The 16,250-nt window shown below is 36.2% G+C and overlaps 1 protein-coding gene across 2 annotated transcripts in view; it reads left to right on the top strand.

Moving 5' to 3' along the window:
- The window catches only part of STAM (signal transducing adaptor molecule), a 100,985-nt gene that overhangs the window by 12,104 nt on the left and 72,631 nt on the right, over positions 1-16,250 (top strand). For both annotated transcript variants that reach the window (XM_044914993.1, XM_021696669.1), the window contains exon 2: positions 8,908-8,992. In XM_044914993.1, the coding sequence (XP_044770928.1) occupies positions 8,908-8,992 (85 nt within the window). The remainder of the gene's footprint in view (positions 1-8,907; positions 8,993-16,250) is intronic.

Below are 16,250 nucleotides of genomic sequence, written 5' to 3'. Positions count from 1 at the left end.
ATTTATTGAGTCCTTAGGCTGAGAACATGAATATTGAAAGATTGCCCAAAGTAGAAATTGTTATTATTTTCAAGGGATTTATAGTCTATTATGGAAGCTTGAACAGTGACAGGTAAATTTGACTCACTTATCCTTTTGGTATACCCTGCAGCCTGAATGAAATTAAACAGTATTTCAACATTTGCTTTCTAAGTAATCTGTTCAGTTTCAAGAGTAGTGTTAGTTTCTCATTATGTTTTCTTCTTTTCCCTCATGCAAGCCATCTTCACATATGGGGAATAGATTCTTTTTTTTTTTTTCCCCTGAAAGTCCAGTTCTGATTAGATTATTTCCTTGCTAGCAATTCTCTTGGCTTTGTTTCTTGATTTAATACAAACACCTCATCTTGTATTTTAGGCTTTTGAGTGGTTCCAAGCTTTCACAAAGTAGTCTCTATGGTAGCCAGCCTAGATTCTTTGTTATACTTCTGTTTTCATAACTTTATTCTTTATTATACTCCACTGTATATTTACTACTTAAATAGAAACAAAAGAGTTTATTATTAATCCTGTTCTCTTCTTAGTTTTTAGGTATATCAAGAAGCCTTTCCTGATTCTCCTTTTCTCTCCCTCCAGGTCTCTACCTTTTTTTTCCAGCTTGCTTCAGGGTTTCCGTTTTTTTCTGTAACACTTTTTCTGTCATCTATTTAGGTCTCTCTCTGCTGGTTTCATCTCTTTTTTAATAGTCTAAGCTACTTCAGATGGGGCCTGGCATAGATTAGAAACTTATTCCATTTTGTTGAATATCTGTCCAAATTTTATTATTTCCTGCAAATAAGTCACCTTTCCAAGATCTCAGCTGTCGTGGATATTTGTATTCGTATACCAGGAATTTGTGTGAATAACCTGCTTTTGTTATCTCCCCTACTAGAAGATGGTAGGGTGACTAGGCATAGGTACCCACTACTCATTGGTTATCACCCACTGCCACCTTATTAGATACGTAATCGAATTCTCTAGTGGCAATGACTAATTGGTAGGTGTTGCTCTATCCCTTGGGGCTGTGCTATGGATCAGGAATTATTAGCCTGCATAGAGTTTGGACAGAATTGGCTGCTTGCTATTTTCTGCTTTAAATCTCCAGCTCTTAGTAGTAGATCAAAATGGGGAAATGAGTAGTATTGTCTGTTGAACCAGGCAACAGGGCTTTGAAGGGAAGTAGGAGTAGGAATTTCACTGTCTTCACCAAGACCAACCCTTACAGGTAAGAATCTTGGTATGGATCAGGCCTCCTACCCCCAACCCACCTCAGGTTAAAAAAAACGAAAATGTTAGTGGGGGTCATAGTGATGCTGTCTTTCAACCTATCCTTGGAGTTACAGTGTTCCAGTCAAGATAGGTTAACTTCTACTTCTGTATAGCTTTTGTTTCAGAAGATAATGATTTCTTCTGAAGTTTTTCCCTCCTACATAGGCTCTTATTTTTTCTAACTTGCCTTATTCTGTTTTCTTTTGTCTGTTTTGTCTTTTCCTTTATCTTTCATGTTAGAAGATTTTCTCAGATAGCTGATAATCCTTGGTTGTCTGCCCATGGTTAATACTAGAGAAATAGAAAGCACTTTGGAACCTGTGATCATGTGGTTAGGCCTTAATTGACTGAACTTCGTAAGTTGATGTGGTATGCATTTTACTGTGGAACTTCTCTCTATCCCTCCATGTCACTCTCTGATCTTTAGGTGTTTCCTGTTGGACTGACCTGGAATCCCCAGAGAGGAGTCCTGTAATCTTTCTGAGGGTGAAGGTACGAATGAAGGTGAGGGGTGAAATAGAATAATTTCTGAGAGGGCAGGTATTTGATGAGGGTGTGTGGGACCTCAAGACCACCCTCCCACCTTCCCAGTTCTAGGATTCAGCAAGGACTCACAGGACTCAGTTTTAGTTACAGCTATGATTTATTTCAGTGAAAGGACCCAAAGTGCAATCAGCAAAGTGAAAGGGCACATGGGTGGAGTCTGGGAATACCAGGCATAAGCTTCCTTGGCTCCTCTTCCAATGAAGACATGCTTAATTCCCCCAGCAGTGAGTTGTGGCAACATGTGTGGAATGTTGCATCCAGGGACATTCATTAGACTCAGTGCTTGGGGTTTTTCTTGGGAGCTGATCTTGTAGGTGTATTCTGCTTGGTACATACCCTAACTCCAGACTTCCAGAAGGAAAGCAGGTATTCAGTATAAACTATATTGTCTGTACAACCAGTTTAGACATTGGGAGCCAGTCTTCTCAGTTCTGAAAATGGTGAGAACTTCCCCTAAATCCAAGTTCCTATACACCAGGCAATGCGTAAACAGGCCTTTTAAAGGATACCACTCTATGTTAACTCTTTTCGCACGGCAGGTATCAGCATTTACACAGTTGCTTAATTCCTTTATTAATTTTTTAAAAATGGGCTTTACTTTTTAGAGTAGTTTTAGATTCACAGAAAAAATTAAGCAGAAGGTACAGAGATTTCCTATATCCCTCCTGTCCCCACGTATGCACAGCCTCCCCAACTATCAGCATCCTGCACCAGAGTGGTGTATTTGTTGCAATCTGTTAACCCACAAGTACCCATCATCATCACCTAAAGTCCATAGCTTACATTAGCATTCACTCTTGGTGTTGTATCTTCTAGGGGTTTGACATATACATAATAACATGTGCCTACCATTGTATACAGAGTAGTTTCACTGCCTGGCAAATCCTCTCTGCTCCACCTGTTCATCTTGTCCTCCCTCCAACCCCTGGCAACCACTGATTTTTTTTTTTTTTTTAACTATTTCCATAATTTTGCCTTTTCTAGAATGTTACATGGTTAGAAACATGCATTATCTAGCTTTTCAGATCGGCTTCTTTCACTTAGTAGTGTGTCTTTTCCATGTCTTCTTGTGGCTTATTCATTTTTTGTTTTTAGCACTCGATAATATTTCATTGTTCTGATGTACCTCAGTTTATCCCTTCACCTACTGAAGTACATCATGTTTGCTTCCAAGTTTGGTGATTCTGAATAAAGCTGCTGTAGACATCCATGACATGGAATATCTTTCCATTTATTTAATTCTTTGATTTCTTTCATCAGAGTTTTGTAGTTTTAGTCATATAGATTTTATATGTATTTTGTAGATTTATACTTGAGTATTTTATTTGAGTGCTAATAATATAAATGGTATTATGTTTTTAATTTAAAATTACAGTTGTTGCTAATATATAGGAAAGTTGCTGACTTTTGTACAGTCAACCTTGTACAATTTTGCCAAAATCATTTTTTTAAAAGATTATTTACTTGAGAGAGAGAGTGCAGGAGCCTGGGAGGGGAGGAGCAGAGGGAGAGAGAGAGAGAGAGGAAACAGACTCCCTGCTGAGCAGGGAACCTAGTGGGGTGGGAGGGTTGGGGGCTGATCTCCAGCCCCTGAGATCATGACCTGAGCCGAAACCAAGAGTCCAAGGCTTAACTGACTGAGCCACCCAGGCGCCCGTCATTTTTTAGTTCCAGTTTTTTGTTGCTTTGATATTTTTGGATTTTCTACATAGATGAACGAACATGTTGTCTGTAAGGAAAAACAAGTTTATTTCTTCCTTCCTAATCATTGTACCTTTTATATCTTTATCTTGTCCAGTATGCTGGTGAAAAGGTATGATGAGAGAAGACATCCTTGCCTTGTTTCTGATCTTGGTAAAGCTTCTACTAGTCTCTCACCATTAAATGTTTTAGCTATAGATATTTTGTAGATGTTCTTTATCAAGTTGAGGAAGTTCCCTGTTATCCCTAGTTTGCTGAGAATTTTTATCATGAGTTGTTGGACTTTGTCAGATGCTTTTTCTGAGTTTATTGATAAGATCATGTGATTTTTCTTCTTTAGCTGTTGATGAGATGGATTACATTTATTGATTTTTGAATACTGAGGCAGCATTGCATACCTGGAATAAATCCCATTTGGTTATGATGTAGAATTCTTTTTTTATATTGTTGGATTTGATTTGCCTAATATTTTGTTAAGGATTTTTGCATCTATGCTCATCTGTAGTTTTTTTTTTTCCTAATAATATCTTTGGTTTTGGTACTAGGATAATACTGCTCTCCCGGAATGAAATATTTTCTGCTTCTGTCTTCTAGATGAGATTGGAGAGAATTGGTATAATTTCTTCCTTAAATGTTTGGTAGAAATTACCATTAGCCTCTCTGTGCCTGATGCTGTCTGTTTTGGAGGGTTATTAATTATTGGTTCAATTTCTTTTATAGATATAGGCCTCTTTAGATTGTCTATTTTTGTGTGTATTTTGACAGATGTGTCTTTCAAGGAATTGATCCCTTTTATCTAGGTTATCAGATTTGTAGGCATAGAGTTCATAATTCTAATGTGTGTTTTTCCAACACCACTGAGCAGTTCTCTAATTCTCAGCGGACACTGACTAGTGTCCCACAAATTTAACTCAATTCTGACACTATCTATCTAACTAGAAATAGTGTCAAATCCCACAGGTGTAGGGTTCAGTCCCACAAGACTGCCCTCACTCTCCACTTCCGATGCCAGTCAAAGTCCGGGATGTGTCCTATGCTTCTTACTGATTGGCTGTAAATTGGAGGTTCCCATGATCCTCTCAATAGTATTGAGCCATTGTAAAAGCCATATCCTTTTTTTTTTTTTTATTCTTATGTTAATCCCCATACATTACATCATTAGTTTTAGATGAAGTGTTCCATGATTCATTGTTTGTGCATAACACCCAGTGCTCCATGCAGAATGTGCCCTCCTCAATACCCACCACCAGGCTAACCCATCCTCCCACCCCTCTCCCCTCTAGAACCCTGTTTGTTTTTCAGAGTCCATCGTCTCTCATGGTTCGTCTACCCCTCCGATTTCCCCCGCTTCATTCTTCCCCTCCCGCTACCTTCTTCTTCTTCTTTTTTTTTTTTTTTCTTAACATATATTGCATTATTTGTTTCAGAGGTACAGACACTGGGGAGGGTATGTGCTCTGGTAAGCGCTGTGAATTGTGCAAGACTGTTGAAAAGCCATATCCTTTTAATGTCCATGAGAGCTGTAGTGATATCCCCGCTTTCATTTCTGATATTAGTAGTTTGTTATCTTTTTCTTTCTTTTTTCCTTCTCAACTGTCAATTTTATTGATATTTTCAAAGAACCAACTTTTGGTTGTATTGATTTTTCTTTTAATTGGTGTTGGCATGGTTATCTTTCTCCATCTCTTTACTTTTAATGTATATGTGTCTTTATATTTAAAGTGGGCTTTCTGTAGACAACATATAATTGCATTTTGTGTTTTTTTTTTCATTGTGGCAATATTTGTATTTAGACCACTAACATTTAAGGTGATTATTGATATTGTTGGATTAATATCTACCATATCTGTTACAGTTTTCTTCCTGTTTTTTCTTCCACTTTTTTTTTCCTTTCGTGATTTTAATTGAGCGTTGTTTTTTTTTTTTTAATTTTATTCATTTATTTGTCAGGGGTGGGGGGCACAAGCAGGGGGAGCAGCAGGCTCTCTGCTGAGCAGGGAGCCCGATGCAGACTCGATCCCAGGACACTGGGATCATAACCTGAGCTGAAGGCAGATGCTTAACCGACTGAGCCACTCAGGCATCCCATGGAGCATTTCATACGATTCAGTCTTTTTTCTTTTGTAGCATATCAATTATACTTCTGTTTTTGTTATTTTTAGTGGTTCCCCTTGAGTTCGCAATGAACTTTAAAAGTCCAAATCCACTCTCAAATAACATTATACCACTTCACTGGTAGTGCAGGCAAGTGAAATGAATAACAAAATATTCCCAGTTCTTTTCTCCTGTTCCTGATACCCTTGCTGTCATTTGTTTCACATATATGGAAATACACACACCCCTCCTATATCATATTTTTCTTCTCTCTGAAGAGCTTTTTTTTTTTAACATTTTTTTGCAAGGTCAGTTTTTTGGCATTTATTTGGCAACAAATTTCCTTAATGGTTTTTTGTTGAGAAAGGCTTTATTTCTTCTTTCCTTTTGAAGAATAATTTCACAGGGTACATAATAGGTCAGTGGTTATTTTCTCTCAACACTATTTTACTCCGTTTCCTCTTTTGTTGCATGCTTTCTGAGATGTCAGATGCAATTCTTATGTTTAGTCCTGTATAGGTAAGGTATTTTTCTTCTGCTGGCTTTTTTTCTTTCTTTTTTTTCTTTATCGTTGATTTTTTGCAGTTTGAAAATGGTATACCTAGGTGTAGTTTTTTTTTGATACTTATGCTTGGTGTTCTTGGAGTTTCCCGGACCTGTGGTTTGATGTCTTACATCAAGTTGGGGAAATGTTGAGTTGTTTTTGCTTTAAGTATTCTGTTTCTTCTGTGCTATTTCAATTATGTCTATGTTTTACTTTTTGTAGTTTCCCACAGTTCTTGGATAATCTGTTGCAGGTTTTTTTTTTTTTTTTCCCTTTGCTTTTCAGTTTTGGAAGTTCCTATTGACATATGCTCAAGTCCAGAGATTCTTTAGCCACGTTCTGTCTGCTGATGAGTGCACCACAGGCATTCATTTTTGTTATACTGTTTTTGATTTCTAGTATTTCTTTTTGATTCTTTTTCAGAATTTCCATTTCTGTGCTTATTTTCTTTATCTGTTCTTGCATGTTGTCTCCTATTTCCATTAAAGCTCTTAGCATATTAATTATAGCTTTTAAAATTCCTGATATGATAACTCCAGCATTCCTGTCATGTGTGAATCTGTTTCTCATGCTTATTCTTCAGACTGTGTTTTTTTGCCTTATAGTGTGGCTTGCTGAAAGCTAGACATGATGTAGTAGATAAAAGAAACACCATCCTTAAAAAAAAAAAAAAGGAACACCGTCCTTTAATGAATGACATAATAGTAAGGTGTTAGGTAAGAAGTGTTCTATAGTCTGGTGATTAGGTCTCAGTCTTTTAAAGTGAGCCTCTGCCCCTAGGGTGTGAATTTCTCACCTGCTTTTCAGTTTTTCCCCCTCTTAGGTGGGAAAAGATGGCTAGATGGGCTGAATTTGGGTATTCCCCTTCTTCCACATGGGAGGCTGGAGCAGGCTGGAGTTGGGAATTTCCCTTACGCGAGGTGGGTTAATCTCTGGTAACACCCTAGGTGGTTAGGCGCTGGTTAAAAGAATTAACAAGTGGCTTTGTTGAGAATGCTCTGGTGTATCTCACAATAGTTATTGTCCTCTTCCCCTTGCTGAAAAATAGAAAATTTTCTCGGATATTTACCTTGATATCCTGGGAAAGCTCATGAAAATAAAATTTACAAAAATGTGGGAAATCCCCTATGTCTGGGCCCTTTTGGATTTTAGCTCTCAGAATTGTGTACACTTAGCCTCCAGCAGTTTGTCTGTTACAGGTTAGATCTGTGGTACTGGTTCTTGGTGATATTTTTGCTTATGGGTTTCTGCTCTGTTAAATTGTATTCTGTGTATCCATCTGTATGTGTCTCTAAATTTGGGGACAGCATTTGGCCTGTGACCTCACTTTTGAGGGATCTCAGAAGAGTTGTTTATTTTTCACTTTACTCAGCTTTTTACTTGTTGGATGGAGTGGTAACTTCCAAGTTCCTTAAATGCAGTACTGGAAACTGGAAGTAATTCCTTATTTTTGGTGCTTCTGTCTCAATTATGCTTTGTGTCTTTCCTTGTCTAGAAAAACTTTGCTTTATCTCCGGAAAGCAAATCTTCACTCATTTGCTCAGGTGGGTTGGGGAGAGTGGTTGCTCTTTGAGTAAGATAGGCAAAGTAGGTACCTACCTACACACTTCGAGCAGCATTAATCCATTCTAAGTCCTCTTTCTTCTCTGCTGTCAGCTGCAGGCATTTCCTTCTGCTACCAGTACTTGACTTTTCTGAGAATTCAGTGGTGTAAAACAGGCTGGTTCTTAAGCCTTTTTGTTACTGCCAGTATATGATGCATCTTTTTTGGGTCTTCTAAGTAGGTACCATATATCTATATTGTTACATAGTTTTTGAGATATTGTTGCTGTTACTGCTTCTCATGTTTTCCTTATCCTTCTGTGTTTGCCTTAAAAAATCTTTTATTTTAATTAAGGGAGGGAGCTTAATGAGATGATTGGGCTCCATCTGTGATACCTCTGTTGATGTTCTTAATTTGTTAAGTTTTCATTTAATGGAAAGTACTCAGAGCTTGGTTTCTTTTGTTCATTTTCCTTCTTCCCCATGTCAGACATGAAAATCAACAAAATCATATAATTAGTTTAATTGCCTGAAACTTTCTGTTAGAGATTTGTGCCTTGTCATGTTTCTTCATTGGCAAGTAAACCTAAGAATTATTTGATAATGAAAATATTTCTTTATTTTAGTCTTTTTTCATGGGGAAGGGAATAGACCTGTATGTAGGGTTTGTTTGTTTTTTTTTTTAATAAGTATCATCGGCCTACTTCTCTTTCTTTAAGATTTTATTTATTTGAGAGAGAATGCACGCGGGGGCAGGGGGAGGAGCAGAGGGAGAGGGACAAGCAGACTCTGCACTGAGTGCAGAGTCAGACATGGGGCTCAATCTTAGGACCCTGAGATCAAGACCTGAGCTGAAATCAAGAGTCAGATGCTTAACCCACTGAGGCACCCAGGTGTCCCACCAATGGCTTATTATTTTTTTCTTTTTAAAATATTTTTTTGTTTTTTATTTTTAAAAATTTTTTTATTTAAATTCAATTTAGTTAACATATAGTGTACTGTTAGTTTCAGGGATAGGATTTAGTGATTCATCAGTTGCATATAACACCCAGTGCTCATTACATCATTGCAGATGTACTTGACTATCTCATTAAACAGGCCGCTGGCAGCTATTTTGATTTCTTATCACAATGTGGTCATTTGAATGTGCTTTTTAAAAATAATGTTTCTGCCATTTCTTTTCATAATACACAGAGAAAGCAACGAGTGAGATGAATACTGCTGAGGATTGGGGCCTCATTTTGGATATTTGTGATAAAGTCGGTCAATCTCGAACTGGGTAAGTGTTACAAAGTTTCAGAGGAGCTTTATTTATTCTCTTTATTAACATGAATAAAATGAGAGTTAGAAGGTAAAACATATTACAATTACAATTTAGTTTAAAAGGGGAATATTTTTGCTGGCAAGATTTGAGGAATCATCCCCTTTAAGTTACTCTCTATAACCAATTAGGATAACATGACTGGTAACAATGTTGATATTTTAATTAAAACCTTGTCCATAGTTGCTTCCTGAAGTCTAGCTTTTTCCACTGACTTTTAAAACCATTAGTGATTTCTCAATTGGTTTCTCAAGTTTCACGGTTATTTTTCAGTTCTTTTCTTCATTGTCCTATCTGCAGTATTCCACCTAACTAATCAGTGACTATAGAAAGAGAGTTTAGGACAGTGTAATCTTAAACTTTTTGGCATAAAGCCTTTTTGTTAATACAGAGCTTTCAATACAGCAAGTAGATTAACTGGTATACAGATTAATAATTTCCTTAATTCCTAGGCTAATAACATCTGGTTATTAGCCTCATTTACCCCTTTATGCCACAAAAGTATTGTCTTATTAATGTACTTTTCCTGTGAAAAATGTTAGAGAACACTGCTGTTTTATATTTGATTCTTTTTTTTTTTTTTTTAAGATTTTATTTTTAAGCAACTTCTACATCCAACATGGGGCTCCCAACATGGGGCTTAAACTCATAATCAAGAGTTGCATGTGTCACCAGCCAAGTCAGTCACGCACCCCTATACTTGATTCTTGTGGTGCTAATCTTAACCCTTTGATGATGCTTTCTTTGGCTCTCCTTCCTCCCCTCCTAAATATAGGCAGTTCCTTAAACTTTCTTTGGTCTATTTTTTTTCCCCTAATACTTTTTTCTTTTCTAGTACATTTTTTTTTTTTTTAATCTTAAAACTTCTACATATCTTTATATGGGTGACATCTGTATTTTCAACTCTGATTTTTCTCACCGTATCATTAGACTTGTGGACACATCATTATTTCTGGACATCATACTGTATAAGCTTTGATCTCACCATGTAGAAACCCGAAGTCATGTCTCTTTTTGCTTTAAACCTGCTTTCCCTCTTTTGTTTCCTGTCTCTGTTAATGACAAGATTATTTCATTTGCACTTAAAACCTCAGTCACCACCACATTAATACTGTTGCTAAATTCTGTCAGTTTGCCTCCAAAATATCTCACAGAGTGTTGATATTATAGTTTTCTCAGTTAACTTCTTGAACCTGGCCAAACCAGGCGAGGGCAGTTTGTCTTCAAGGTCTTTCTACCCCTTCAATCAAGCCCTTTTCGGCCTGTTACATGCGGCCCTTGTCAGGTTCCCCAAAATATGGCCTCCAAATGTGGCCTCACCCATCCCCTTTGCTGTCGTTATATTTTAGTGTACTGAGTCTTTTTCTTTCTGACCCTGTTAGTTCCTTAATTTAATTGGAATTTGAGTAGCTTCTCTGTGCTGTATCTCTATTCCTTTTTCTCTATTTCTGTTGGTCCCACTTTACTTGAGACATTCCTTACCATGCCTGGACTAGTGAATTAACCTTCGGACATTTCTTTCCATTTCTTTTCTGTCCACTTCTTATATCTAGTTTCCCTATAACAACTCTGACCATGTTACTCCCCTACTTTCTGCGGTGAGTTGTCTGACCTCCCTTTAGACATCTGACTCATTTATTTTCCATTTACTCTTAAGTACCATTTTTTTCAACTCAAGCTTTTCAGTTGCCAGTGCTTTTCTACCTTAGTTTAATGCTTTTGGTCCTTGTATTCCTTTAGTGTGAAATATTTTATTCTCCCATTTTCTGTTTCTGTGTCTCATATCTTTCCAGGCCCAATATACATATCATTTTTTCCACAAAGCTTTCTTTATCCCCTTTACAGCAAATCATATTATGGTCCTGTGAATCCTCAAAGCACTCTATCAAAATCATTTTTGTTTGTGTTTTGTTTTGTGTTATGGTAGTTTATGTCTATCTGATAGACTTAGATTTATAGAATGAAAAGGTCCATTAATATTTGTTGTGCAAGGGAAAGAAGCAGATAGCTTAGTGGTTGAGAGTATGGACTTTGGGGTGAGACTGCCTGGGTTCACATCCTAGCTCTGACCACTTTGCTGTGTCACACTGGGTAAGTATCATATCTTCCTCATTTGCTATGTAGGAATAAAAATAGTGTCTTCTTCACAGGGGACTTATTGTCAGTGTGAGATTAATTAACATATATAAAGTGTTTATAGTAGTATCAGGCACATGGTTAAATGCGTGCAACTTAACCTCTTTTTGATTGAAGTTCAATTTTGTGACAATTTGTCTGTTAAGGATTAGGTATCAACCTAATTCCATCCTAGTATATTTTGGAGATAAAACTTTTATCTAGCATTCCAGTTACAAAGTCCTGCCTCTCTTCACCCTGTCAGTTTTCTTTTCATCTTTACATTGGTAAAGATAAATTTGGTATTCATTTTGTAGATACTTTTTATAATAATTTGGTTTGTGATTTCTCTTTAAGAATAATGTTTTATATACATATCCAGTTGTGTTTTCACTTTTCTTGTTGTATCTTGATAATTTCATAATAGGAAATGGAAACCATTAGGGCTGTGTTCACTTTCATGGGCCTTCGGCACTTTTACGTTCATGGGTCCCTTTCTCCATGAAAATTAATAAAACTATTTTACGACTGCATTGTTACAAAGACAACTATATTATTATACATCCAAACATTTTCTTTGTCCCAAAAGTTCATTTTTTCTCTCTTTTCTTTTTCTTTTAAAATAAGTTAAAATGGGCAACCCTCTCGGTTCCCCTTCCTCTTTGGGAGCTTTGTACTATCACTTTACTATCGCTCAATAAACTTTGCTTTGGAAAAAAATAAAATAAAATAAATTAAACATTTTTGTGGGCTCCTAAAACTATTGTGGGCCTTAGGTGTTGTACCTACATGCTTAAGGATAAGTGTTACACAATTGTTAGATATTCTCAGATCAGCTTAGTAGTAGAAATTATGAAGGTGCTTTTCAGGTGAGCAGTAAACTGTGGGATACTTACGGTGGTGTTCATAATATTTCTTTTGTTGGCTTAGTTTTTATTGTGGTAAAATATGTATAACATAAAGTTTATGACTTTAAACATTTTGTGGCATGTTTGTGACATTCAGTACGTTCACATTGTTGTGGGATTATCACCACTATCCATTTCCAGTACTTTTCATCATCCCTAACTAAAACTCTGCTTACTAGATAACAACTCACCCCACCCACTCCCCCCCCCCGCCAGCACCTGGTAACCACTTACCGTTTGTTTTTAATTTTTGAAATCATTTTGTAATTAGTATATATGGAGAACTTGTGGAGATTTGGTTTATGTTATCTAGGAACCTACGTACATATGTTTAGTTATGGGTTGCTGATGGTAGCATAAGAATATTGAACATTACTGTAGGTTGTCTGCGAGGTAGTCTAGGTATCTGGTGTGCTTTAGAGAAGACTGAGAAATGTCATTGGTGTAATAGGGGTGTTCCTGAAGCCATACCCATGTGATGTGTATTTTCCTAAAACAGATTTAAATAGGGTAGGTTGAAGTAGAGGGAAGTTATGGATTGGAATGTATTTCATACAGTTATTCGTGTACTAGGCAACAGTCTAGATTTTTTAAAAAAGCACTGCCGTTTGGTTTTAATCTAATTTTATAAAATGTACAGATCTATTTAAGAAGGTGGATTTGGGGATTGTGGAGGGAACTTTAGGAAAAGCTTTTCTTTTTCTATAAGCTTTGGTATTTTTATCAAAATGATTTGTCACCATCAGTATATTGTGGAATTATTTAGTGCATAAATAAAATAATTTATATCAAGTCTTTTCCCCCCTGTCCCCCTAGATCCTTTTGGCTTTTTCTTCTTTTTTTTTTTTTTGTAAGTATCATCTATTTTAGAGTTGTTGTAGTCTGGAAAATATTCTCAAGTTTTGAAGGGAAGAAAAAGAGCCATTATTGTGAAATTTTATTTACTCAGAACTGTGACCCATAAATATGGCTTCCAGTGTTTTGAAAAACGTTCCTTTAATTCTTTTTTTTTTTTAATGTTTTATTTATTTAGTTGACAGAGAGAGAGACAGCGAGAGAGGGAACACAAGCAGAGGGAGTGGGAGAGGGAAAAGCAGGCTTTCCGTGGAGCAGGGAGCCTGACGTGGGGCTCGATCCCAGGACCCCAGGATCATGACCTGAGCCAAAGGCAGACGCCTAACCGACTAAGCCACCCAGGCGCCCCTAATTCTTTGTCTTTTAAAAGTTTTATTGTTCTGTTCTTTAAACCATACATACATATTTGTGAGTGTATTTATATTTGTTGATTTCAAGAAATACGCTTATATAAAATACGTACTTTTTTGATTTAAAAATAGATTTATATTTACATGGCTCAAAAATGAAAACAGCTTGAAAAGATGAACGTGGACAAGTCTAACTCCTATCCCTGTTTTTCTCCCCCCATCCTCTATAGATAACTGCTTTTGTTCCTTTTGTATCTTTCCGTTGTTTCATTATAGAAATACGAATATATTTTCCATTCATATATAATAAGCATATTATATACACGATTCCACATTTGTAATTAGTTAATTCATTAATATATCCTGATAGCCTTAGGAATATATTTCTTTTGATGTCTGTTAGCCGTGCATTGGTTGTTAAATTGACAAACTTAGAAATCATTTTGTAGTTTAACATGAGTTTTTGATTAGTGGCATGTAGAATATTACCACACTTAAATAATAATTATTAACTAAAATCGTTTAATTAATAATTACAAATAATTATATCAGTCTCAGGAAACCTAGTAGATGTGGTTACTGTTTACTTCCTGTAGGTTAGAGGTTTTTTTTTAAGCCTGAAATGTTTGAATATGCCGGACTTGAAACTTTAAAGAACATGTTGAAAATTTCTTCTGACTTCCTAGGATATTCACATGACTTTTATTTTATTTTATTTTATTTTATTCACATGACTTTTAGTGTGCAATTCCAGTGTATGAGTAAGTACTGAAAAATGCCTAGCCAATGAGGTCATGTGATGGACTGAAAAGTCTGTTTAGAATCAAGAGAACTTTGAGAATGATGGTAGCATTTTTCTTTAACATGTCTTCACATAATGAATAGCTTTTGTTTGTTAGTTTTAATTGATTTGTTTATATTCTCATGTGAAAAATAAATGTGAGGGTAGGTGTTGATTATCCACAATACCAAGTTAAAATTTTTCTCTAATTGACATCTGGATTAATTTGTGCTATTATTTTATATCTGAAATGTCTTTGCTTAGCTTTGGTCAGAGATATAGTTGACTGAATGTGGAAAACATGATATAATTTTTCCTTTACGTGGTTAAGGGATCTATTTAGGCGGTAAATCTTTGATTTATTCCTGTAGAACTAGAAGGATAATGACAATTATTACTGACATTTTGTGAAAAATACAAATATAAACCTTTGGAAAAGAGTTTGCTAAAAATGCTTTTCATTTTGTCTGTCTTGTCTTGGACCTGGGCTGTGACTATTTCTGTTTTTCAACTGGAGTTTGATAGAATATTTCCAGATTTTTTTTTAAAGGAAAAAGTAGTCTCTGACCCAGCCATCTTCAATCAGGTAGAGAAACACATCTCTTCCTATATATATTATATTCTATTATAATTGTAGCTTCAGCTTATAGGCCTTAATTTTGAAAATCAAGTGCTCTTTTAAAAATAATAGCCAACATTTATTGATGGCTTATTATTTGCCAGGTCTTGTTTAAGTTCCTTAGAAACATTATATATATAATTATCACAGCAGCTCTAGGTACTGAAGGTTTTTCCAGTTTACAAATGGAATCTAATTCATATTTAGGATTAAGTATAATTTAAATTAGGGGAAATCCCAACAGGAGTAAAATTAAAGGGTTTTTTTGGTAAAGTGTGGTCTTGATTTACATGTCTCTTTTACTTTACATTGTGGAGTTATTTTTAGTTTCATTTTCTCTACATCAGTCATTTTTTTCTTTTATTTGACAAAACAATGAGTACTGCCTGGGTATCATGCTTTGTGTATGCAGTGGTAAATAAAACAACAAAGCCTTTGTGATCAGCGGTGGTGACAGTTAGTAGAAAGTAGAAATAAACAGGTAGATAACAAGCTAAGAAGATAGTGATCAGAGTGCTTTAGTGGAGAATAAAAGGGGAAGACCTACTTAGATTTTTCAGGGAAGGACTAGTTTGAAGGGATAACATTTACGATTTTAAAGTTGAGAAGAATCTAAGAGCTGAAAGCAGGTCCCGGGCAGCGGAAATAACATTTACATGAATCCTGCAAGAGAGAAAATGCTTGGTGCTAGGAACTTCAAAGATACAGAGTAGCTGGAACAGAGGTGAGTTGCCCTAAATGAGCACAGAGTTGGATATAAGAGAGTGAGTGAGTTAGAAAAATAGAAGTGATAGTTGGAATGCTTGAAATTGAGATTATAGAGGGTTTTCACTTATTGGTAATGGCATGGTCTAGGATGTGATCATGGCAGTTAATAAAGTGGGATAGAAGTTGAAAAGTCAAGATGTTGGAAACATCACTTACGTAGATGAATTAACATCTCTGAGAATTAAGACAGGAATAATGTTGGAGGAAGTGGCAGTGAGCCAGGAGTTAAAATCACTGAGGGATGAAGGAGTATTTGAGGTGTTTCTTGTTGTTGTTGTTGTTTTGTTTTGTTTTTTAGAGAGAGAGGGAGGGGCAGAGGGAGAGGGAGAGAGATAATCTGAAGTAGGCTCCATACCTAGCACAGAGCCCAACATGGTGCTTGATTCCACAACCTGGGGATCATGACCTGAGCCAAAATCAAGAGTTGGACACTTAACCGACTGAGCTACCCAGGCGCCCCACTTGAAAACAAAAAAAAAAAATTTTTTTTTTTTTTTATGTTAGTCACCATACAGTACATCATTAGTTTAATGTAGTGTTCCATGATTCATTGTTTGTGTATAACACCCAGTGCTCCATGCAGTATGTGCCTTAATACCTGTCACTGGGCTAGCCCATCCCCCAACCCCCCTCCCCTCTAAAACCCTCAGTTTGTTTCTTGGAGTCCATAGTCTTTCATGGTTTGTCTCCCCCTCTGATTTCCGCCCCTTAATTTTTCCCTTCCTTCTCCACTTGAGGTTCTTTAAATAAATGCAGTAAGAAGATAGTCTTGCCTGATGAGAATTGGACTGTTTTAGGAAAGAGGGAGGAAGAATGATTT

Source organism: Neomonachus schauinslandi, chromosome 5 (assembly GCF_002201575.2).
Source record: "Neomonachus schauinslandi chromosome 5, ASM220157v2, whole genome shotgun sequence".
NCBI classification, from domain to species: domain Eukaryota; kingdom Metazoa; phylum Chordata; class Mammalia; order Carnivora; family Phocidae; genus Neomonachus; species Neomonachus schauinslandi.
The sequence above is the reverse complement of the archived record's forward strand: the minus strand, read 5'-3'. Positions and strand labels throughout refer to the sequence as shown.